This window comes from Triturus cristatus, chromosome 11 (genome assembly GCF_964204655.1).
Source record: "Triturus cristatus chromosome 11, aTriCri1.1, whole genome shotgun sequence".
Taxonomy (NCBI): domain Eukaryota; kingdom Metazoa; phylum Chordata; class Amphibia; order Caudata; family Salamandridae; genus Triturus; species Triturus cristatus.
In genome coordinates, this window is record NC_140594.1 from 795332801 (window position 1) to 795359526 (window position 26726).

General features: G+C 43.7%; 1 protein-coding gene across 1 annotated transcript in view; it reads left to right on the forward strand.

Moving 5' to 3' along the window:
* LOC146785455 (calcium-activated potassium channel subunit alpha-1-like) overlaps positions 1–26726 on the forward strand; it is a 1319298-nt gene that overhangs the window by 7286 nt on the left and 1285286 nt on the right. Inside the window, exons 2-3 of the mRNA XM_085633050.1 lie at positions 9678–9768; positions 12070–12181. Coding sequence (XP_085489176.1) covers positions 9678–9768; positions 12070–12181 — 203 coding nt within the window. The remainder of the gene's footprint in view (positions 1–9677; positions 9769–12069; positions 12182–26726) is intronic.

A 26726-nucleotide genomic window follows, 5' to 3' on the forward strand; every position in this document is an offset into this window, starting at 1 on the left:
TCCATAGAAAGCAATAGGGAGGGGACAGGACCATGCACATGGACAACAGAGAACAGAGGGGAACGAGGCAATGATAGCTAGCTGACCATAATGAACAGACAGGAGAGAAAGCTGCAGCATAAGAGACCATAAAGGGCAGGAGGGACGGATCAGGGGCATTAAAATGGAACAGACAAGCCAGGAGGGAGGGAATAGGAGTCTGCACATGGAAACAGAGGGCTGGGGGCAAAGGGGCAGGGCAGGAGCTGCAAGATGACCATGGAGGTCAGGCAGGATGGGCACTAGAAACAAGACATACCATGGAGAGCAACAATGAGACTATGATGGCATACACACAGACCATGGAGGGAAGGTGGGAGGGGTCAGGGGCAGCTAGCTGACCACACAGGGAAGGTGGGAGGGGCCATGGCAGCACAAAAGACCATGCATGGCAAGCGGGAGGGTTAGTGGCAGCACAATGGCTATGATGGGCAAGAAGGAGGGTGCAGGGGCAGGCACTAAGGACCATGGAGGATAGAAGGGAGGGTCAGGACCTGGGCACAGACAAGAGAGTTCTGGGGAAGGGGCCTCACAACAGACCGCGCGGGGCAGGCAGGAGGAGCAGTTGCAGCACAACAGACCAGGGAGGACAGAAGGGTGTGGCAGTAAAATGGATCATGGAGGACAGGAGGAAGGGGATAGGGGCATGGCATGTGGACAGGTGGGGTGGAGGTGGCAGGGACAGGTTACAGTCGTCTGACAATGCTAGGCAGGTGGGAGGGAATGACAGCTCAACAGAACACTCAGAGTAGATAGGAGTGGCAGGTCCATGGAACATGGTGGGCAAAAAGGATGGAGCAGGGGCATGCACAAAGACATCGGAGGGCAGGGGGAAGGAGAATCGGGGCAGCAAGCTAAGCACAGAGGCTAAGCTGGAGGTCAATGATGGGCCATAGAATTGGGCAATGGAAGGCAGGAGGAGTGGACTGGTACATCATGCTAAATGGAGGGCAGTGGCAGCACATCAGACCATGCATGGCAGGAGGGAGGAGGCTAGTCCATGGATTCAGACAACAGAGGATAGGCAGGAGGTGGATGGGGCAGCAAGCTAACTGTTCAGAGAAGGTGGGTATTAGGAACTTTATTGTTTTTAAAATGTGTGTCTGTGCGAACTACTTAAAATATGAACAAGTATGCAGCATAATCTCACTTTTATTCAGGAAGAAGAGGACGTTTGTGACTGTGACTCCGGGCTCACTTGGCAGAAACACCCTCTGACCCTCCACCCCCCATCGCAAAATGTAATGCCTGTGAAAAGGGTAGGTGGACGCAGTGTTATATAGAACATAGTCCTGAGAGCACGATTGAAAATGAAAACTAGATATAGTATATGAAATAAACTATGCACTAAAAAGTGTGATATAAGATGAACCGGGGCGTGAAATATAATATGCAATACATTGTGCGCAATGACAGATTCATTGGAGAGCGCGAGATAGCACAGGCACTAGTGCGTGCTATGCGATATGCGCCTTGGAGTGTAATATCCACAGGGCAGTGTTGTGTAACCTAACTAGTCTCTAAAGTTGTAATATAAAATATGTGCTGGGGAGTGTAACGTTGCATATGAACTGTGACAAAGATATGGATCCCAGATTGTAATATGTATGGCATAGCGCTGTGCGTTATAACATAGGCATCGAGGAAGGCACGTTAGATGGGGTAATATAACCCGTATGAAGTCAAGGGTGGCATGACATATTCACGGGGTGGTGTTACAGTGGACATGGGCTAGAGAGTGTCATAGCATACGCACTAGCTGGTGGAATACAACACAGAGGTGTGTGGCACTTGGTGGGCACTGGAGGGTGTAACACAGCATTGGGCTTAGCCAGGAGCACGCTGTGACTCTCAAGTGAGGTTCGTCTCCTTTCCAGAGAGTAAAATAAAAAGTATTACACATCCGGCGGTGGATGTGTGTTTTATTAACCGTGAGGGGGGTTTCTTGCATAGTTCGGTCGAATTTTTGTTGAATCCCCTTTGAATGGCTAGGTGTGCATGTGTATTAAATGTGCCCGTCAATAGCTACCCGTGTTTGCATAAATAAACAACAAGGGTGTCTACTTGGAGAGTGACCATCAGCGGGGGCGCCGGGATTAGGCACGGTAGGGCGTCAGACACGTCAGAGCTTCACTAGCGGTGTAAATACATTCCACGTGGATTCATTGTATGCATAGTCACCTTTTAATGAATATCACGCAAATCGTCATGGTGATAGGTACATACGGTTTGTCCAGCATGTCCTAGTTGTTTCTATAAATATATATTTTTTTAAATAATAAAAAACAAAGGCCGGTCCCGGGGGATGGGGTCCCGGGGCCATAAGTCGCCTGAGGAGGGGGGCAACGCAGCCCCCGTCCTAAAGAATTTTTTAAAAAAAAGGCCATGACCCGGGGGTTGGGGTCCCCGGGGCCGATTAAGGCCTTGGGAGGGACAAATTAATTTTTTTCAACAAAAAAAATTAGGGTGCAGGCCCTGGGGGATGCGGTCCCCAGGGCCAATACATTAGAATAGGAAGGGGGGCCACACAGCCCTCCTTCTTAAAAAATAAAATAAATAAAGGACCGGCATCGCGCCGGAGGCCATGCCCCCTCCTTGCAGCACTCTGCACATGCGCCCCCTGGCCAGTTGTAAGTTGGGGAATTAAATCCCCTTCAATACTGAGGGTCCCTGAGGGCCAACTAGCCCAACAGGTATCTCCGGTATGCGCCAGGGAGCTGCGTTGCAGACACGTGTTCTGAGGCCACGCCCCTTTTTACACCTCCATGCAACGCAGCTCTGTGGCGCTTACTGGAGGTACCTAGTGGGCTAGTTTGACCCTAGGGACCCTTAGGATTCAAGGGGACTTAACCTCTCAACTTAGAACGGCCACAGGGCGCATTTACACAGTGGTGAAGGGAGGGGATGGAGCCTGAGGTGACGTGTGCAAACACGCCCTGTGGCGCGTTTTAAGTTGGGGAAATAATTCCCTTTCAATCCTGAGGGACACTGGGGGCCAACTAGCCCACAAGCTGCTTCCAGTAAGCGCCACTGCTCTGCATTGCAGAGAGGTGGTGCATGCCGTGCCCTTTTTTACTTCTCTCGGCAATGGTGCTTACTTGACGTACCTAGTGGGCTATTTTGCCCCTAGGGACCCTCAGGATTCAAGGGGACTTAATCTCCCAACTTAAAAAACGGCCACAGGGCGTGTTTACACAGTGGAGAAGGGAGGGGACGAGGCCTGAGGTGACGTGTGCAAACACACCCTATGGCGCGTTTTAAGTTGGGGAAATAATTCCCCTTCAATCCTGAGGGCCCCTGGGGGCTAACTAGCCCACCAGGTGCTTCCAGTAAGCGCAACTGAGCTGCGTTGCAGAGAGGTGGTCCAGGCCGTGCCACTTTTTACACCTCTTTGCAACGCAGCTCTGAGGCACTTACTGGAGGTACCTAGTGGGCTAGTTGGACCCTAGGGACCCTCAGGATTTAAATTAACTTAATCTCCTAACTAAAAATGGCCACAGGGCGTGTTTACACAGTGGGGAATGGAGGGGACGAGGCCTGAGGTGACGTGTGCAAACACGCCCTATGGTGTGTTTTAAGTTGGGGAAATAATTCCCCTTCAATCCTGAGGGACCCTGGGGGCCAACTAGCCCACCAGGTGCTTCCAGTAAGCGCCACTGCGCTGCGTTGCAGAGAGGTGGTCTAGGCCCTGCCCCTTTTTACATCTCTCTACAACGCAGCTCTGTGGTGCTTACTGGAGGTACCTAGTGGTCTAGTTGGACCCTAGGGACCCTCAGGATTCAAGGGGACTTAATCTCCCAACTTAAAACGGCCACAGGGCGTGTTTACACAGTGGGGAATGGAGGGGACGGGGCCTGAGGTGATGTGTGCAAACACGCCTTGTGGCGCGTTTTAAGAGGTAGTTTTAATCCCCTGCCCAATTATATACTAGGGGCTTAAAGAGGAGGTCATGCTAATCACAGGGGGACCCCAACGCATAGTGTTCCCTAGTGTATGTAGGTGTTTTCACTATATTCTGAGTGTCTTTTAACATAGCACTGGCTCTAGGACTGGTTAGTCAGACTCAGTTACCACCAGTATCCGTCTGAAAAAGTTGAGGGTACAGGATGATTTTGCAACAAGGCTTCTTTCTGCTCTTCTGTTTGTTCTTTCTGCACGTTATCCTTCTTCCTTCACTTTTCTTCGTCTTTGAGGAATTCTCTTGCTTCTTTCTGCATTTCTTTTTTTTCTTTCTGTGCGTTTTTTCTTCTTTCTTCACATGTCCTTTCTCTGTAGGCATAGTTAGAAATTAGCATTTAAAAAACCTTTGAAATTCACTGATAAACCATAGGTTTCAGGCACGTTATAGTTAGGAATCAGCATTTAAAAAACCTTAGAAATTCACTGAAAAAACCATAGGTTTCAGGGGCGTTATAGTTAGCTGGACTTTTCACTCATACAAACCTTTGAAATTCCCCCATTATAGTTAGTTCAGCTAACTATAACTCTCGTGCCCGCAATGCACTGCTGATGATGTCACATATTACATCAGTCATGAAATGGTCAGTGACATCACTGATGACATCTCAAAAGACATCACTGATGACATCGCTGATGACATCATCCTTGTGATAGAGTGACAGACCTCCTCTCCCCCTAATATAACCTTTGATACACACATTCAAAAATAGAAACTAAAATTTTCAAAACAATGCACATACCAATACCAGTTACAACAACCTATTCAGTCATTCTAAGATCCACATACACATCCACTCATTCACCAACAGTCCTATACAGTCACTCATACATGTACTCACTCATCATATGTACTCATACACCTATAGATCCTGTTACACAACGCCACTCATCCATAGAGTTACTCACACACATAGTCACTCATGCTAGTAAAGAATCAAACATCCATTTACTTGCATATACAGTTATACACACACCACCACACTTACTTCTACAGAAACTTACACATACTTAGTCTTTTAAACAATCACTTATAGAAACACATACTTATTCATACAGGAACTCTTTCAATCTCTCACTCTCACATATACTCACTTATATACACCAATAGTCACATATACTAGTTTAAAACATATGTAGTTACTCATAAAGACACTATTGAAACAGTCATTCACTCACTAACACACCCATGCACCCACTCATCCACCCACACAGTCCTGCACACATGCTGTCTTCAACACATACAGTGAGTCACTCATTCATGCACCTATGCACTACGTAATACCCCCCACCGAACCATACAGACACTCAGACACTCATACTGATACTCAAAAAAACAACTAATAACCTCTATAGACACTCATGTAGCTACTCACCAACCCATGCAGCCACTTATACACAAAGTGAGAGACTGATACAGATATTTACATATTTAAACATTACTCACTAAGCCATGTATTCACTAATATACACTTAATCAGTCAGTTATACAATCAATTTTTCAAAAACAAATAATCCATTTAGACACTTATATACCCATTTATTCTTCCATCGAACTTGAGAAATACATATATAAAACATATGTAATTTTCTGAAAAATACACATTCACTGGATGATGTCATCAGTGATGTCATCAGTGATGTCATTTGAGATGTCATCAGTGATGTCATGAGTGATGTCACTGACCATGTCATGAGTGATGTAATATGTGACATCATCAGCAGTGCATTGCGGGCGCTCGAGTTATAGTTAGCTGAACTAACTAAAATGGGGGAATTTCAATGGTTTTGTACGAGTGAAAAGTCCAGCTAACTATAACGCCCCTGAAACCTATGGTTTTTTCAGTGAATTTCTAAGGTTTTTTAAATGCTAATTCCTAACTATAACGTGCCTGAAACCTATGGTTTTTTCAGTGAATATATATATATCCAGTCCAAAATAATGCGATCACTCAAAGGATAAGTTAACAGCAGTTGGTTTATTTACAGTTACACGTTTTGCTCGCACAGCAAGCTTGCTCACACACTGATTTCAAGAAAACACTGTAATACATAGGGGTTTCTAGAAAGGAAAGAAGGACTAGTGGCACAATGCAATGTGTAATTGGCATCCATTTTGAAGTGTCATATTCCAGTTACTTACATTGCAGGTGTACAGACATGTACAACTTATAGATCAGTGGTGCATTGTTTTGTCTCAAACTGTACAAACACAACAGTTACGTTTAGCAGTCAGGAGAGGTTCTCCATCATGGCTAAAATAAAAACTGTTACTGCTTCTGTTGTTGATAAAGTTATGTGCATTATGTGCTATTTACAGACAGTGGGATCAATGTTGCAAATTACCACCTTGAGTTATATGATCGTTACAGTTCGTGTATTGCTGGGGACCTGATTGCCCGTGCTTTCTAGTACAGATAACTGTTGGTACAAGAAAACTTTCAGGCAACATAGCGTCCCAAAGAAAGACCATTTTAATAGCACAGACTAGTGGAGTGGTACTTTGGTAGTGTGTTTCCTAGGTGTCTATATCACACTAGTACAGGTGTGGCTGGCAGATTGTGAGGCACCAACAGGATGTGCAGATATGGTGTCAGGGTAGTGTATGTGCCAGCATGTTGCCTGATACTCTGTAATTACTCTGCCATGATGAAATGGAGAAAGCGCTCTCTTGGTGTCCTAAGTGGGTTATGATCTATTCATGGTAGGGATGTGGGTACCATTACGCGTGACCTAGTGTCAGGGGCTGTGTCTCATGAGAAGAGTAATATATTATGGTACCCCGTGCACCACAGTAATGTTGCTACGGATCTGCTCTGTCAGTGCTATAATATAATAAGAATACACTGTTGAATGTCTCTGTTGCAGTAGTAACAACATTTCGGTTCCTTTCAAAGATCTCCCCAGTATGCCTTCCATGCCCAAATCCATCAGCTATGGATTCCACAAACAGGTGAATAAGTGAAACAAAATAGTTGGAACAATATTATTCAGCCTGATGTCCCCCTACATGACAAGTATCGTAAAGAACAAATGTTAACAAAAGACAAAGAGGTATCTCTTATCTGTCTGTGCTGCCCTCCATCCAGGTGCAGATGTGGACGAAGATAAGGGTAGGGGGTTAGTCGACGTTTCCAGTTTCCAGTCCTGGAGTTGGCCCCTTCCTTTTCCCCTGTGATTAAAAAGAGAAAAAAACATAAATGTTTTACGGTAAGGTTAAAAACATGAAATGCATTTCCAATTAGAACAAGTTGCGGTTTCAAAACAGTACGAACAGACATTCTTTAATATGTTGTTATTGCTGCAGGTCCAACAACACAGCTCATAGTTTGGTATCTTTCACTTTGACTAAGCCTAGTTTTCATAGAGATGGATACCTAATCCTTCGTCCTGTCTGTGTCCTCCTGGGGTCTTAGTTTGGAGGTTTAGCATATGCCAGGATTCTCTTTTGTGTAGGTGAAGTGCTTTGTTGCCTCCCCTAGGATTCTGTTGGATTTGATCAATAGCAAAGTACGTCAGAAGTGAGTTGTTGTAATGTGGGTCTTTGTTACTAATGGCTCTCATATGTTCAAGAACTCTTTTCTTGGCAGCTAGTGTTGTACTTCCTACATAGCGTAGTTTGCACGGGCATTCTAGTATGTAGGTTACAAAAGTCGAGCCACATGTGAGAAATTGACTAATGGTTTTTCCACAGTGTGTGTGTGGTAGGTCTTCCTCATGGTGCTGTAACGGCATGCCTTACAATGCCCACACAGGAAACATCCCTGTAGGCCAAGGTGGGTTTTGAAATGTGTGTTGGTAATGTCCCCCTTCACTAGCATATCCCTGAGGTTCCTACCTTTTCTGTATGTGATTTGCAGGCAATTTGGTAGCTTGGTGCAAATGGTGTGATCTGTCGCTAGGATAATCCAATTCTGGTTAGGAATTTTTGAAATATCTTTGGATTCTTCATTGTACGAAAAAATAACCCTCACGGTACCTTCTTCTAGTGGTGTGGGATTCTCTTGGACTGTATTTTCTCTGTCAATTTTGCTCACCTTTTCCTTTGCTCTTTCCAATACCCATTCAGGGTAACCTCTTTCCCTGAACCTGCAGGTCATATTCTCTTGTTCAGTCAGAAAATCGCCCTGATTACTACAGTTCCTTCTCGCTCTTAGCAGCTCCCCGTATGGGATGCTCCATTTCAAAGCCACTGGGTGACTGCTGAGAGCGGGGAGGAGACTGTTGCCTGCTGTCAGTTTGCGCTGTAATTTAGTGCATAGTTGGTTATTCCTGACTTCAACCACAACATCCAAGAATTCAATGGATCCTCTACTCATCGTGTATGTCAATTTAGGATTAAACTCATTGTCATTCTGTTTGTTTTGTTTGTTGATTGTTCTTCTAGCACTCTCTGCACTGCCTTTCCAGACAATGAATAAAGTGTCTACATACTTGAGCCACTTTATTACCTTGCCCCCAGTGTTGTCTGCTTCTAGATTTTTTTGAACCTCTACTTCCCATACTTCTAAGAAAAGGTTGGCAAAACTGGTGGCAAAGAAAGTCCCCATGGCAGTAGCAAGGATTTGCTTATATAGTGTACAAACAGAATTTCATCATTCGACTAACATCCCTATTGGTTCCAGGTAGCAGATTTTTCTTTTTTTAAGAAAATGATGGCAACACTGTATGCCCAGGGTGTGGTCTATTATTGTATAGAGGGAGTTCACATCCATCGTCACTAAGAGGAAGTCTTCCTCCCAGGCAATATCTCCTATTTTCCCAAAAAAATCCTTGGTATCTTTGGTGTATGAAGGTAGTGACATGACATACTCACAGAGAAAGTGGTCTACATATTTCGATATGTGTTCAGAGACACACCCTATAGAAGAAACTATAGGTCTCCCTGGTGGTTTGGTAGGATTTTTGTGGACTTTGGGCAAGAGGTGAAAGATAGGCATTTTAGGATAATCACATTTTCGGTAGCAGTATTCTTCCCAATGAAGAATCCCATTGTCCTTCCAATGTTCAACATACTCCATATTTTGACTATGCTTTCATTATACTCTTGCATATTGGTTACAACATAGAATCTGGTGTCACAAAGTTGTCTCTCTGCATCTTCGAGGTACATGCTTCTGTCCCAAAGTACAATGTTCCCTCCTTTGTCTGCATGTCGTATAACTAGATTCTCATCCGCAGATAGGCTTTTAATGATTTCCCATTAGTTCTTGGAGTTTGAGTTCCCTCACTAATTTGTACATGTCTATTCTAGTGTCTGGTTAATTGAAGTTGTTGGATGGGCAGAAAGACAGGCCTAGCCAGAGTGTTTTCTTCTCTAGCATAGATATAGATCGGTAGGAGAGGTTTATGATTGTTTGTATTTACCATTTCGTTATCCATGACATCTGTGTCTTTGGGCCAGCTGTGTTGTTTCCCATGAGTCCCTTTCCTCATCCTCTTCCTCTTTTGTTTCCTCTATCTGAGTTGTTTTCTTCTCTGCCAATTCTCTCCTGGCTTCTTCCTTTTCCCCTGCCCCATTGTCCTCGTCCTCTCCCTTGTGTCCTTGGTGGTAGTACTGTTCTTGGAGTCTGTCTCCCCATCCGTCCGTCACTCTTCCATTTAGATGCATCCATTCTAAAAAAAAGTCTGTTTTGTGACTTGAAAATTGAAATCTAACATGACGAAATCTTCTATTCTAGTTTACATACCTTCTGCAAGACAAACAGGGGGCTTCTCCTCACTGCTGATGTTGCCATCAATACTGTGTACGTCTTCTATTTTGGACTGCGGGTAAGAACACAAAAAACACTATGAGCAGCTGGAGGAGTGACTGAACACATTACATATATCACAGAAAGAGGTGAGTGCAGGAATTCTTTCTAACTAGTATTTCAAACTCACTAAGGGACTAATTACGATGTAGGGCAGACTTAAGTCCGCCCAACACCGTCTCAGTCCTGGGACCGACCGACCTCAGGTCCTGATGAGGCTGAAAATAGTTTGAAGGCTGAAACACATCGACCATTACCCCTCTGGGAGAAGAAAAAATTCACAGATTGAAATGAGGAATCAATTATCCTCAGTTTGGGAACTAAATTAGAAAGTCATAGGAAAGACTGTGGTCCACAAATGTTAACTTGTAGTTTGATTTCAAACTAATACGGAGTAAGAATTGAACCAACATCACATATGTGAAATCGGATGTACAAATATTTTCGGGAAAGGCAAAGAGGGGCAATAATTTTGTTTGTGTATGTTGATGATTGTTTGTTAAATAAATGATATACGAAAAAAATATGCTAAAGAAAATAAAATTACGCCAACGACTAGGCTTTGTTTCAGATATCTGTTGCCATATTTAACTTAGATGGCTTTCCAGACACATTTAGTGTGTTTATTATAAGAAATACTTGTTAAAAATGAATCCTGCACTCACCTCTTTCTGTGACATATGGTTAGGTAGCCCAAAAGTATCAGTGTTGATTGGGTATCCACTTCTTATTTAGCCGAATACATTACATAGGCAGATGTGCAGAGTGCAATGTACCATTTATTAATATTGTGGAGGGTGGGCAGGGGGCATGGATCATGATAAGTAAAGCCTTGAGTGGGTCATTTGCCCTGCCACCAACACTAATATTTTATTGCCCTCTGTGGATAGGCATACATGCTTTATTCCATTGTGCTACTTTCAGGTGTACAATATATAAACAAAAACATATAATTTGAACCTAGGCACAATTTAATTGCTTCAGTCAATTGTGTGAGTAGTAAAAAACAATAGAATAATGATCCAGAACAACTTAGGAACTATGAATGTAAAGGGGAAACAAGAACAAATACCATGCAGGAATGTTGGTGAGTCTGAGGACCGTTATATAAGAAATAATTACCCCCAGCAATGCATGCAAATAATATTGGAAGTTGCTGCTGGGTTCAATGAAGAAATAAAGCCATTCGCCAGATGCTTCTTGTCTCAATTTGTTCATGCAAAACGGAAAATTCAATTGAAGCATGATGAAATAATGAGATTTGCATAAAAATCCACAATCTGATACAGTGGAGGGATAAGGATTAAGAACCATTGGCCAGATGTACATAGCTTTGTGTTTCCGGTTACCCAATAGCGATTTTTTGCAATTCGCTATTAGGTAAGCGCAATCAGTGATGTACTAAATTCTGTTTGAGATTCCAAGTGGATCGCAAATGGATCTGTCTCGTTAATATTCACGAGGTAGGTCGCAATTTGCTACCCATTGGGAATCGCTAAAATCACAAGGATGGTGGCCTGCGGGAGTCAGCAGACCACCATGTCTGTGATTGCTTTGGAATAAAGTACTGTTTTTTTCTCTAAATCTAGTCCATTTTACTTACAGTAAAACGGGTGGAGTTTCAAAATTAAAAAATTTAAAGTTTTCTTTTCATTTTTTTAAGAGTAGGCAGTGGTCCTTGGGACCACTGTCTGCGCTTTCAAAATGTTTTTACAATGACTCATCAAGGGGAAGGGGTCCCAAGGGACCCCTTCCCATTTGCGATTGGGTTACCAACTACTTTAGGTAAGTGGTAAAATGCAAATGTTTTGCGACTGCATCTCATCCACAAAATATTCACACATACCACTCCGAGTCGCTATTAGGAAGGGATGACCTAAACACTCCCCTTCCTAAAACCACATCGCAAACCCATTTTGCAATTTGGTAATAGTTTACCAATTCACAAAATAGGGTTCTGTGCATACAGAAAACCTTTTTTGTGGTTGCAAACGGCCCAATTCTGTGAATTGGGCCACTTGCGAGCTCAAAAAAAGATACGTACATGTCGCCTAGTATCAAAGTTGTAAGTTAATCTTTTCTGTGATACCAATCTACAATAGGACCCTACATTGTGGAAATATTTGTGAATTATTATATTTGAATGATAGCTGAAATGTAATCTACAGCATCAACCGTGTTTGCTGTTATATGTAATACAAGATAAATAGCAATAAAGAAGTTAACAATCCATGAACTTTGTTTCAGATTCCATTAAATTATGATAACATTACAGTGAGAAAATAGTAATACTGCATATTATGAATTGTACATTTTGTAGTTTGTTGCTGCAGAGGATACACTGAGATTCTGGCTGGAGTTAAATTCAATTGTGGACTTCTTTACGATCACTCCTACTTGTATTGAATATTATATGGGGAAGAACATTATTGGTGAGTTGCCTGTTTCTAGTAGTATTGCTCAATGTGCCTTAAAGCTGTTTGATCTATATGATATTAGTGCATGGAAATGAAAAACTTCACTTTTGAAAGAAACATTGTGTTTGCAACCCCATTAATGAATTTTATACAATTTACATTGCTCTGTAATTTTGTTTGAGGTTCTTTTTATGGAGGAAATATTTAAACGGAATTTACTTGACCATCCCACAACATTCATTTATATTTAGATTTTGGCCGACAGGGAATTGGGCCACAAATTTGGTGGAGGACCCTTTCCCCCAAACTGACAGTTTTCCTGCCCTATTAAGATTCAGGTGAATCATTTTGTTTCTGCTGGTGGTGCTCCCACCGGTTCTTGCTAGTGGAAACGGCCCAAAAGAGAAGGGACCGTTGGTGTAAGATAAGATCATCCACTCAATTTAATGGGTACAGTCTGTTGTACTTTTTTTCTCTTCAGGTTTAACGGGAAAAGCCTGAAAAAGAGAACAAACAAAAATGACTATGGGAAAAATCCTAGAGTGTCATGATCATTGTTTATTTGTTTTATAAAATAAAAAAAAAGTCACTTTGCGTTTGTTTTACTAAAGCAAACACTTTTGCTGAGCACTTGTATGAAACGTGGAGGCCACTCAGCAAACTTACAGAGCTTCAGAGAAATTACTGTATTGGTGACTGCTCTGAAGACATAGGCTCCGCCAGCCTGGCAAAGATCTTGAAATACGGCAGGTGTTAGCTTGTAAAGGCAGCAGAAGTTCTTATCTCGGCTGAGCCGGTGGATGGAGGGCCACCCATCAAGCCCTATAAAGGCTGGGTTACGACTTTTGGCGGTGTGAGGTTGGGTGGCTCACCACCGCCACCCCCCTGCACCACCAAGAGTCATCACCGCCCACCCTCCACATTACTCGTTTTTTGCACTCTGGCGGGTTGGCCGAGCGGCTCGGCGGAGCTGTTTAAAAGACTCATTGTGAGCCTGAAAAAGCACTGCTGTGGGATCGCCAATGCACTTCACTGCTGAGGAAGAAATGCACCATGTTGTGCATTTCTTCTTGTGCAGGAGCTGGAGGTGCAGAAATATAGGGGGCACAATATGTGCCCCCTACATGCACCCCCATGCACAGGGGCAAGAGCTTTCCACACCGCCAGCCTTTTCATGGAGGAAGAACCTCCATGACAGAGCTGGTGGTGAGGAAAGTCGTTATATGCTTGTCGGGGCCTCAGGGCACCACTAAGCATATTGCAGCTCTCAGACTGCTGCTGGACTGCCAGGGAATGGTGATTCCCTCACACCTGTGGCAATGCAGTGGTGGTCTACCTGGCAAAGTCCTAATTGGGTGCTTGGATCGCCAGTGCGGCAGTGGCTCGAATGCCACCGCCACACCCCGTGTCTCTGGCAATTCTCAGACCGTCAGACTTGTAATTAGGGCCTCATTAGAGCCATTATTGGTGGTCTAGATACATTACCATTTTTACGCCATTCCAAGAATATATGTGGTTAGGTGACTGTCACAGATCATAGGCAGAGTAGTTGAAATTGTACAATTATGTATAGCATAATAGCAGGAATTCTGAGGCGATAACATAAATAAGTTAGATAAATTAATAAGTCTTGTCCTTAACTATTTGAAGCAAGGTTTTTTTCAAAGATGTTAACCACAGACACCTTCTGCATATCGAATGCATAATAGACTATTATGTTTACCATTTAATTATGTGATGATTTTAATAAGGAGTAACTAGTAATGTTTTCACTAAAAATAAATTGGACCAAACTCTTTTGCAACTCATTTTCAAAACTAGTTTGTCTCTAGAAGTTTTCTAGCAGGGGTTGACACAGTGAGGTGCACGGTATGGGCTTGGGATGGGCTTTGCTGCAGGTCCAGTCTGGCTTTAATTTACTCGCCATCTCTACAACTTGCCCGAAATCCCCCCACAACAGATGAGTGGATCTGTTGGCAGCTGGAGCATAGGAAGCTGGAGATAGTAGGAGATCTTTACCTTGATGTGTCATTTGTTGAGCTGTGAGATATACAGTAGCGGGCTCTACAAGCCCGTTCTAGGGCCTTTAACAAGGGAGCAGGCCTTTAATATCCGGTAGAGCACGCTACGGAGATCTCTATGTTTATTAGAACATTCCGCCTGTAGAGGGCAGAATGTTCTAATTTGTAAAACAAAGAGAAAATGTACTTGATGTATTTTTGTGTTTAAAAACTTACTATAATTTAATTAAAAAAAGTTTTAAATGCATTGTAAATGCTGTTTCCCATTTTTAGAGGCTCCTTTTCCATGCAATTCTACACATGGCTGCTCCCCCCCAAAACTTCAAATGCACATTGTCAGGATGCTGATGTTGTTGGATATTAAGTTTGCATGTGACCATTATTAGCATAAAAGTTTCTGGTCATAGCACTCCATTCCATTCTATTGGTGTGTGATATAACTGTAAGGAAAGATTTATATTAGTATAATGTCTATCAATATGTATCTTATAAGCAATGTCATGTACTATGGTATTAACGATCCTCCTAAACTGTCAACTCCCGTATTATAGCCATTATTGTGCCAAGGTGGAAGCTTGTCACCATGGTAAAGGTGAACAATTTGTAGTGTAGATTAAAGGCCTTGACGCTTCTTGAGAGTTAGGTAAAGACATGTCACTGAGAAGAGCTCCATCAAACCGTTCTTATAAAAGGAGGTGCAGCTTATCTGAAACAGCCAGCTCCAGATTGTTAGGGTGTGTTGCATGCAGTCCATTTGCATTCCAACACCTCTTCATAGGAACTCATTGATGGTGTCCGAATGAGTGTACAGTTATCATTGAGATGGCATCTCTTGTTTGCTTCAAGTTCCAGAAATAAACAGCTTGCTCCGGTATCTCAATGATGACCTATTTGCTTAGAACGGGTATTTCTGATCCCTACTATGACAGGACTCTGTAAGTAAGATTTGGACACAGTGTTCATAGTTTCTCTTCTTGGAGCACCATGGTTCAAGGTAAGCTTCACACAAGTGTGGAACACAACCTGTATGATCTTGGTCACTGCTAGCTACTTTTTTGCAGACCCATACTTTCTGTTCTCTGGTCAGGGAGAGTGAGTAGTGCCCCACTTTAGACCCTTTGCATCATGTGACATCTTTCAAAAGGACCCCCCCTCATCTAGGCTCTAGTATTATCCTTAGTGGGTTCGATCTGCAGACACTTCAGGCTATGTCATGAGGTCTCTGTTCGAGTTATTATCTTCCTATTCCAGAGAAATCATTGTTCTGGTGCTCCTAGAAAGGTCAGAGCTACACAACAATGTCATGGTCACCTTTATTTATGTAGCAAAATGCCTGGAGTTTGGTGCAGGAAGATGAAAGGGCTAGTGTGGTCACAATCAGGCTATAAACCCAGCACAGTTAATCAACCCATCAAAGGCCCCATGTTTTAATTAAAAATGTAAACTAAAAGTAGGACCAGATTTGTGAGAAGAAACAATGGAACCTATTAATGTTGATGATGAACAACAATTGTTGGCATAGAAAAGACAAAATCAAAGCTAAAAGAACCTTGCTGTGCAGAGAACTATTTGGGAGAAGAAGAGTTTGAGGTATGAATGGAAAAATCTAGCATGCTTGAAAAGAAATGAGCTTACCAGAATGTCTATTTTGATCTGTGGCAAAGGCTTTTGCTACATTAAAGACAAGTGATGTTATTACACCTAAAAATATATGGCAGACTTCAAAGAAAATGTTTGACCGCAATGAAAGGTACATGGAAATTCTGGTAAAATTGAATCTTCTAGGTTGGCAAAAATGAAAGACTGATAAACCATATATAATAATCAGAGTCTTTGCTGCATGAACATTCAGCATAAGGACTTTTGGATCAACTGACAGCAGATTTATTTATTTATTTGTTTTTATGTAGCATGGATGGTGCACATAAGTATTGACATTCCAGTGAGTTACATGTCAGTTTCAGAAAATAAAAGCAGTAACAGCCCTAGCTGATAACTTGGTCATCACATTAAATTATGTAAGAATAATGAATTAAAATGAATTAAACCAGAACTAATTCTAATATTAAAGGTATACACATACACAATTCCTCCGGGAGATCAAAAAACATGATCTACTCATGCTATGCATTAGTCTTTAATCTATTCAAGTAAAACCAATGACTTTCTCTGGTTTCATAAAATAAATCTGCTTCAGTGAAGATGAGCAGAACTCGTACAGACTCCATGAGCTCTTTGATGCTCTTGTAACACAGAAAAGTACCTGCCACCAAACATCTTTGGAGATAGAAAAGCTAATTAAAATGTTTATGACTCCATGCAAAGTCAACTATGTTTAGGCCATTAAGGGCCTCCTTAGGATTTGTCCAATATTTAGGCAGGTATGATGGCACATGATATATATTGATGGTAGGAAAGTGGGATATTAGTGGATGGGATATTCACCCTCAGCTCGTAATAATACCACAATCATTAATAGGTCCAGTCAAATTCAGTAAATTAATCCTTGCTGAACAGTTGGTATCTTAGCAAAGGAGCAGTCAGGCTTAACTTAGGAGACAGGTATGTGAAAAGCATCTAATGCCACCAAAACAGTAAATTAGTAAGAGACAGAACACACTAAAAATCAAACATCAATGTATAGAAATGGGAAATATCTTTAAAACAACATCAAAATGGCAAAAACCCAATATATAGAATCAGAGATATTGTGTTTTGTGCATTTTAGCACCAAAAAGCCTAAAGCATAACTCAAGGCTATCTGGTCACACCGGATTGGGACAAAATCAAAGTTTTAGGCCCGCCGCGATGGCGTGGGTCAAATAGGCTGAAGGCAATGTCCCGGTCAAAAGTTTTCCTTCTGACTTAGGGCCTTATTTATGAGGCCTTGCATCACTTTTACGCCGCCTGTGCAACACTTTTTGTGACGCACCGGTGACCTAAAAAAATGCACCATGTTGTGCCCTATTTACAAAGTGAAGCATCTAGGCAGTTGAGGCACTTTGTTAACCCCTGCACCACATTATACATGCATTAGGTATAATGTATGCAGGGTGGGCTTTCCCCGTATCCAAGCCTCGTAGAAGTGGCTCATAGAAATCTATAAGATTTCAGTGCTCCACTTCTAGGACGATACTGCGTCAAAATCTTACACCTGCTTCATGGCAGGCGTAAGACTGACAGAGGCCCTTTCACATGGGGCTTGCCCTATGTGAAAGGAACATTGCTGGCGTTGCGTCACGCTTCCGAAACAACTCCAGCAATACGTCAGTTTTGCACCGATAGATACGTTAGTAATACTGACGTATCTGTCATTCCTTGCAACATGATGCATCATACAGTAAATATGACGCTTCCAGCCTGTCGCAAGGAGGGCACACTCAGAAGTGACACATCGCTGTTTTCACGCAGCGATACGTCACTTCTCATAAATAAGGCCATTAGTCTTTTTCTTGGAACTTTTCTCTCATTGACCGGCTTGTTGGTGGGTCTTGGGTTTCTTGGATCTGAAGTACAATTTGACAACAGTGGCCTGCTGCAGGGCGATGCCTTCGTGGGCCTCAGGAAGTCGATGTTCATGACGTCGATGGCAAGAGGTTCTGGAGCTTTCAGCTGGATGAACCAGCCCATTCAGGCCATTTCGCTGGTCAACAACATCAGCTTGACTTTGAGATCTGGTTGTTTCTGAGTGCCTTTGAAGAAAATAGGGTTCCAGTAGCTCCAGCAAAGTGTTCAGAGACTCTGGATTGCCTCTTGGTGGCTAGGACTTAATTTACTAAAATGCACCTGCACAGTTAAGGAAATCTCAAGTTGAAACTGGTCAGCTGGTGTGACACTCTCTTTGCCTTTGCAGGTGACTTCTGCCAGCATTGTTGTAGCTGTTGCTGATTTGAGAAGTGGGCTCCTTTGCCTTCAAGTTAGGCACAGACATTTCTTTGTGGAACCTTATGAGTGCAGCAGGTGCAGTCTTTCTGAGTGCAAGTCTCTGGGGTGCGGTCCAAGGTTCCAGCAGGGCAGTCCTTCTTCTGATGCTCCAGGCAGTGTTCTGAGGAGCTCCTCCAGCTCTCCCAAATTTATCCTCCATTCTGGGCAGGAAGGAGGGAGGGACATCCCACATAATAAGCAGGGCTGGACGAAGTTCGCCGAGTTCCGCTTTCCGCGAAGTGCCCAAAAAACTCCACGGAGATCCGCAATTGGTGGATTGCAGTGCAAACTGCCATTCGCATTGATCTTCCTGCCACTCAAGAAGAAATTCTACCTGAGCAGAAGCTCATACTCGCCAGCTTACTGTTGGCAAACATGAGCAGGGGAAAAACTCAGATGAACTACACGGAGCAGAATTTCAGCACCCCGGAAGCTCCACAGAGTGCAGAGTGCAGAAAACTCTGTGAACGGAGTAGAGTTCACCACCCAGGACTAATAATAGGGTAAAGCTACCTTCCTCTGCTATGAACACTTCCTGCAAAATGTGGCATATTTTTGACCAAGATTGCACTGTTCTCACAAAATCAAAATTGAGAGATTCTCTCCTTGGTGTGTGTGTCTGTGTAATCGAACACAAAGGTGTGGCTAACAGCTGAATACACTCCCCTTCCAGCCCCTGAGGATCAAGGACATAGGGGCCTGTCTGGGTCCAGCTTATCTTCCCAGCCCCCCCTACCTTTCCCTGGCTTTTCCAGGAAGCAAATCTTCTCCCACCAAATAGCTGTATTGTTTCAGCTCCCAGCCTCTTCATACCTACTCAACAAGCAGCTTTGCTCAAGCTATCAAAGGCTGACCAATCATATGAGGCTGCTACAGGGCTGCCTTAGGCTACTTCAGGATAGTCAGTTCTAAAACTACTTTCCTGTAATAGTTATAATAATTCTGACCTTGGCAAGTTGTTGGATTTATTGTAACCATTATTTCGATGCTTTGAATGATATGTCTAGCTAGTTCCATCAAAAGTTAGACTTTATTAAGTTTTATAAAGCCTTTCCATGTTAGTCTCTTAGGCTAGCAGCACTGCATTAGGGGAAAACGACGTTGGCTGTTTTTCATTACCAGGGCATACAAAACATATTTTGTATTGTTCCTGCTTTTTATAACAATTCACCCTACCTTTGGGACACATAGGTTAGACCGTAGGGGTGGATTAAAAGTAAAGAAATGTTAGTTTTGGGCCTAGGAGTACTTGTTTTAACACTTTACTGAGCTTTTTCAATAATACAATACAAAAAAGAGCACATCATAAGACATATCATGTTTCACAAAGCAGGAATAGTAAAAAAAAACAGTAGTTAAGAAGTAGATATCAGAACCAAAAGAGTGAGGTTATGAAGAAGAAAAGGAAGAGGAGGTGGAGAATAAGAAGGTATCCAATGTTGACAGCAAAAGTGGGCATGTGAAAATGGGGTACATTTTCTCAAGGTTTTCGGTTTTGGTTCTCGTAGGTAAGCGTCTATAAGTGACTATAACTGCCTAGAAGCACTGTGGTTGTAATCTTTTTTAAGAATAAAATTATCAGAGCTTCTGTTGAAGCATACCCAGGCCCACCATTTGTGGTGGGAGATGGCTTTAAAATCCTTCCATTCACAAAGTTTAATTTTGACTCCTACTATAATGACTAGATCCAGTCGCAAGAGCTCTGTGTAGTTTAGTGGGAGTGGAGTGGCATTGATCTAGGGCATAGACTAATGAGAAACGGATTTAGAATCATATTAAAGAGGAAAATATTGTTGATAGTTTTATTCAATCAATCAAATAAACTTTATTCGGTTTCACATAGAGAAAACCATAAAAGTTGCAAACATCCAAAATACATTAAAAACATGATTTCATAAAACTACAATGCAAATAAAATATCATAAAAAACCATTGCACAACCTCCCATAGTAATCTCTATGAATAAAGTGCACAGATCGGGGCTGAACAGTGTACCCCTTGGGTTTTGCAATACCCTGCACGGGTGTCCTACCCTTCATACACAATTGTCTCTGTGCTTTTCAGACTCCTCGACTCCTCAGGATCGGAACGATGCTCATTATGGTCCACCTCTCGATAGCTTCAAGTCTGAGGGCTATTATAGCGCAGATCAGTGAAGCGATCGCGCGAGGGAAGGAAAAGGAGGGAACAGCGGGGAAGGAGACCTCAGAAGACATAAAAGACAACTCCGTTATTGTTCTATTGTCCCCACCACTCTCTGCCCTTACCCCTTGTGAGAGTGCAAGTACTAAGAGTAACCACCTGTAAAGAAAAAGAAGGAAATGTGTGGTTCCAAAGGTGTCAGTCACGCTCTTCACCCCAAGAAGCTGAGGCAGGCAAGACAAGGACTCGTCTTAATCAATTACACCACATGTAGCACTACAATGGAGAAGACAGCGTTAATTTCAGACAGGCACTGTGAGCTGGGCCACCCCCTCCTCTCTATACGTAACCCCTCCTCTCCATTTAACATACCCAGAGTGGTATCTGGTAGAATGTCACAGAGGTTGTATGAGATCATCTCATCTCATCCACAATCCCCTGCTATGAATACACAATCATAAAAACATAGTTTAGTTGTCTCTCTTCCTTGGAGACCATATATTTCCAAGCACACTGGTAAATGTATGAATAACAAATAATATAAAGGCAGTCTTGGTCCACTACTGGTGAACAATTCATATTTGACCCATACGATCCTGCTGTGTTCGAGTAGCCGATTAATATGCCCAGGCACCGGTATTCCTGCTACTCTCAAGAGCCGACATACGTTTGGCTCGCCAACGAGGAGGAACACCAGGTGATATAACTGCAAAGGTTATGCCCAATAAACAATATTGTTCAAGCGTGCTCACGAGGTTTTTCTGCACATCTTTGCTTACTTGAATCCAAAAGGCTTCCCCCATAAACGTCTCAAGCCTAGATGGGCCGTTCAGGAACTGTGATGGTGCACTGCACCCTTATCATACAATCATGAGCCTGCCACTTGAACGCGTAACCGGTTTCGTCTCACCGGTCCTTCTAAGTGAAGCGCGATACTCGCGCTGCTGCACCGGAGGGCTCCGTCAGCCACCACAGAGGAACAAGGAACGGGAATGGAGGTACTTGCAACATGAGTCAGCTCCGCAACCAAAATAATCGGCAATGCCGCCAGGGCGGAAGTGCTCTATGAAGCCTTCCGCGACTGCACGCGCATGCCTAGCTGCCGCTAACACTCATGGGACATGTAGTCCCAGAGCGCTAACGGGGCAATACTGAGCCGTTTCTTCCCGTAGCTGCGCAGAAACAAGACAGGGCCACGCAATCTGACAGTGCTGGATCATCAATCCGGTCACCATTCATCTAAACAAGCCCTGGTTCTCACAATGGATTTCAAGTAGCCAACAAAAAAAAAGGTAAAATCAGCCTTCAACAATTGGAGATGCAGGAGAGCTGGGCGTGCCTGTTTAAAATTCATCTTCTTCAAAATTGGTACTAAAAATGTCTCTGAGGCACCTCATAAAAGTTACAAAAGAATATAAAATGTAGCAAATCCTGTGGAGACTTCCCGTCGCAGCCACATGGTGCTAACAACTGACCTCTACTGCACCCTCTTGGAACAGCAAACAGGAGGTGGAAAAGAAACCTGGACAATAAAAACTGCTCATAAGTGGATAAGGACCCCAGGAGGTAAGGCTCGGCAGATGGAGTTGTTTTTAACATTGAAAATGTGCGGACATTAGGTTTCTGCAATTCCCGATCATCCCTTTCCAATTTCCATAAAGTAGTGAAGGATTTCCTAATTATTTCCACATCCTTTTTTACAATAGAATCGGGATTGGAAAATAGGTCAGCACGCCCTACCCCTTCAAGGCTACTTTTAATATATCTAAGCCACTATATTCAGGATGCTTTGTCAAGGGACATACACTCTTTCAAAACCAAATGGCTAAGAGTTAATTCCTTGTTCAGACAACAGTTTAGCTAGAACATAAGGGGGCGCAGTGCCAGGGTATCTCTTAAATAAGGCACCCCTAGTTCCTTGTGGACCACCAGGTTCGACAACCCACTCGGAACACCGGACAGGTGCTTCAGGAAAGTGTTCTCGACCACCTGGAGTGGCAGTATACACCCAGATTTCACTACTGTAGCAGGCTATAGCTCCACTTTTTGCCTGATAAACTTTCAGCATATCTGCAATTGGTCTTTTGCCTAGTTTAGAGGCAAAGTTAAAAATGGCTGCGTTCACTCGAACCAGATCCCTCTTTTTCCTCTGTATCAGAGGCCCCCATTTTAGTTGATCATCCAATAGAACCCCCAGGTATGAGAAAATGTCCGTCAGGGGAACTTTGACAGGGCCAACTCTAAATTGAAAACTTTTTTGTGGGCGGGTCCCCACCTGCATTATGTAGGATTTCGAGTTGTTAATGGATCGATCTAGGGCCAACATAAAGTTTGAGAAGGTGTCTAGCAAAGATTGGAGACCCCTAGCAGTCCTGGATAAAAGCACTGCGTCGTCCGCAGATAGTAGGATGGGAAGCCCACTTCGCCCTACATACGAGTAATCTACCCCTGTAGCTAATAAAGCTCTATCTAGCTCGTTAATATAGAGGTAAGACAAAAATGGGGCCGGAATACAGCCTTGGCGTACACCTCTCTTTATATCAAAGTACCTGGAAACACGAAGATCATGGGAGAATCTAACATTGGCCTTTGTTGCCCTGAGAAAGGTCCTTGAGGAAGTTGACAATATTGCTCTCTACCCCCATGCCCCTCATGGACTGCCACAGTTTGACCCTATTTACACACTCAAATGCGGATGATAAGTCTATGAAGGCTAGGTAGATAGTTCCAGAGCGAGCAACCGTATATTTACTAAGTAGCATAGTTAAGTTAAGGAATTGGGCCACAGTTGACCGACCAGAGTGGAATACGAATTGGACATCCATGATTATCTAATGCTCCTCAACACAGGTAGATAGTCATTCTAGTAATAAGCGGTCCACAACCTTGACCACTGAATCAAGAAGTGATATTGGCCTGTAGCAGAAAGTGCTATTACGATCTCCCTTCTTGAAGACGGGTACGATGGTTGAGGTGGCCCAGGACTCTGGGCAGCCATCCCTGGCTGCTGCATTAAAAACAGCCATAAGTACCAGCGCCCAGAAAAGTGGATCGGACTTAAAAAGGTCCGGGGGGATGCCATCTGGACCTGGAGCTTTATTGCAGATTAAACCGGCAATACCAACCTCAACCTCTCCCTGCTCAAAAACCACTACGGGGTCATCCCTATTATGACCATCCTGACGAATTTGCTCTGTTGGACTTTCAAACATAGTTTTAAAATGGAGCACCCATTCGTCTTCGGTGATATGCAATCCTAATTCACCTCTGACTTCGTGCTCAAAAAGCAGGCTGTTAACAGTGCTCAAAAACCTCAAGCTATTCCTAAGGGTGCTCGAATCTATCAACTCCTTCCACGCCTCCTCCTTTAAGACACCCTTCCGTTTAGCCAGTGACTGTTTGTACTCTTTACGACAGGCTCTGACCAGGAATTGGTTTCTCGGGTTACCATTCAGAGCTTTCCTCAGCTTCCTCGCCCCCTGGGAACATGAAGTATCAAACCATTGAGGGGTTGAAGTAACTCCTTTACATGCTAGAGCACTTAAGAGTTCTCCGACTTTAGTGGAGATAATGTTGAAAGCGCTGATAACCTCCCTAGGGGGGATACCTGGAGAGGTACACAGTGTTAATTCTGTAGAACAAGAGTCTCTTACTTCACAATAAAAGTCATCTGGGGAGATCTTGGACCATTCAAGCCTTCGTCTCCCGTCTGTTGGTCTAAGTGTACCCTTATTCACCACCCTTCTATTTCCAAGTAGTTTGAGACCACGCAATTGGACACAGAGTGGATTATGGTCACTGAAGGCACTTTCCAGAATAATGAAACCACCAAATAAAGTCTGTAAAGAAGTTTAGATTAAAATGTAATCAATAAAAGTACCACTACCTCTCCCTTTAAAAGAAGGAACAAGAGCTTTCCTACGCGGGTCAGAAAGGGACATGAGTGACATCAAATCCAATACATCTAATAAATTATTCAATAATTCCCCCTGAATATGATGTTCAAAGTGGAACCCCCTCATCCGAGGGCAGCCTAAGTTAGCAGTACTTGTGATCCAAGGGTCTCCACATGGGTGGATATTAAAATTACCCAGGACCATAAGATTATGTAAATTTGAACAACAAGACTGTCTTATATATGAACCCAGCAATGTAATGTTACAAACACCCGGGGGGCCTGCCACCGAATTGTAAAAATGTAAGACTCAATCTAGAGACACCCTCGTTTTAGTACCAGTGCCTGTAGACCTGGGCTTAGTGTCGGCAGAACCCAAATCTGACAAGCTACCGCCAGAGATATATAGATGACCAGTCCACCTTTGGCTCTACCATCCACTGACAGAGAAGCTGGAACAAAAAAAGCCTTATATCCCTCCATAAATAAGCTGCAATCCACCAACCACATTTCTTGTAAAAAGATTACACTAAATTGTTTCACAAATTGCAACCAGGTAAGAGCTTGAAACTTATTGTACAAGCCTGCGATATTCCAAGATAAAACATTATTATCAGATACGTGTAGGCTTTTAAAGCACCTCCAGGCGCGCTAGAATGATGACCGCAGCTCCTGCCGCTGAGGCTGCTGGATGCTAGAGTCCACGGGCTGCACCACCACTGCACTGCTCATATAACGGGTCCCGCGCTGCGGCAGCCATGCCAGCTTTTAAAGCACCTCCAGGTGCGCTAGAATTATGACAATAGCTCCTGCCACTGAGCCTGCTGGATGCTAGAGTCCACGGGCTGCACCACCACTGCACTGCTCATATAACGGGTCCCGCGCTGCGGCAGCCATGCCAGCTTTTAAAGCGCCTCCAGGCACGCTAGAATTATGACAACAGCTCCTGCCACTGAGGCTGCTGGATGCTAGAGTCCACGGACTGCACCACCACTGCACTGCTCAAATAACGGGTCCCGCGCTGCGGGAGCCATGCTAGCTTTTAAAGCATCTCCAGGTGCGCTAGAATGATGACCGCAGCTCTTGCCGCTGAGGCTGCTGGATGCTAGAGTCCATGGGCTGCACCACCACTGCACTGCTCAAATAACGGGTCCCGCGCTGCGGGAGCCATGCCAGCTTTTAAAGCACCTCCAGGTGCGCTAGAATGATGACCGCAGCTCTTGCCGCTGAGGCTGCTGGATGCTAGAGTCCACGGGCTGCACCACCACTGCACTGCTCAAATAACGGGTCCCGCGCTGCGGGAGCCATGCCAGCTTTTAAAGCACCTCCAGGTGCGCTAGAATGATGACCGCGGCTCCTGCCGCTGAGGCTGCTGGATGCTAGAGTCCACAGGCTGCACCTGCACTGCTCAAATAACGGGTCCCGCGCTGTGGGAGCCCGTGCCGGCTTTTAAAGCACCTCCAGGCGCGCTAGAATGATGACCGCGGCTCCTGCCCCTGAGGCTGCTGGATGCTAGAGTCCATGGGCTGCACCACCACTGCACTGCTCAAATAACGGGTCCCGCGCTGTGGGAGCCCGTGCCGGCTTTTAAAGCACATCCAGGTGCGCTAGAATGATGACCGCGGCTCCTGCCCCTGAGGCTGCTGGATGCTAGAGTCCATGGGCTGCACCACCACTGCACTGATCAAATAACAGGTCCCGTGCTGAGGGAGCCTGTGCCGGCTTTTAAAGCGCCTCCAGGCGCGCTAGAATGATGACCGCAGCTCCTGCCGCTGAGGCTGCTGAATACTCGAGTCCACGGACTGCACCACCACTGCACTGCTCAAATAACGTTTTATTATTATCTTCCTAAAATTATTTAAGCAAAGGACAGAAGTAAAGCATATGTTCAAAGTCACCTGTTTCAGCAGAACAGTTCCAAAATATGTCTGAGTCTGTCAATCCCAGTTTGAAGAGTCTGTCAGGTGTCCAAAAGGATCTGTGGATTAGCCAACATTTGCACTAAGTAATAAGAGGTAAGATCTTAAGTTTAGTCACATGTTTCTAGATTTGGCTCCAACAGCGTTCAGACGGAAGGACCTGAGATGCCTTGAGGCAGAAGGCAGACCATTTTGCTCTGGATTCTATGTATGATTTTGGGATTATTTTCCAGTAGAATGTTTTACAGTTTAGGGGCATGATGATGTTGGGAGAATATTAGATTTAATTTCTTTATAATACTCGGATGATGAGGGTTCAAAAAGGCATGATTACAGTTGATGGTCACTTTAAGATTTAGGAAGTCAAAAAAGTCTTTAGTGGAGATGTTAGAGTTTTTTTGTAGTGACGCGAATGAGTTCAGATTGTCTTTGTTTAGCAAATCGTTAACATAGAGTATGCTTTGTGAGGTCCAAGTCTGCCAGTGTAACTTTTTGCCATACATTTTTATCAGAGGGTTGTACCATAACATATCAAAGGTGGAGTATTTTAATTTAACTGGCATTTACTGTTTAATTGTTTCCCACATCTCTTGTGCCCTTCATGATACTGAAGGAGAGTAGAGGCTTGAATTAGTTTATGGAGATAGCATCTGATGGCA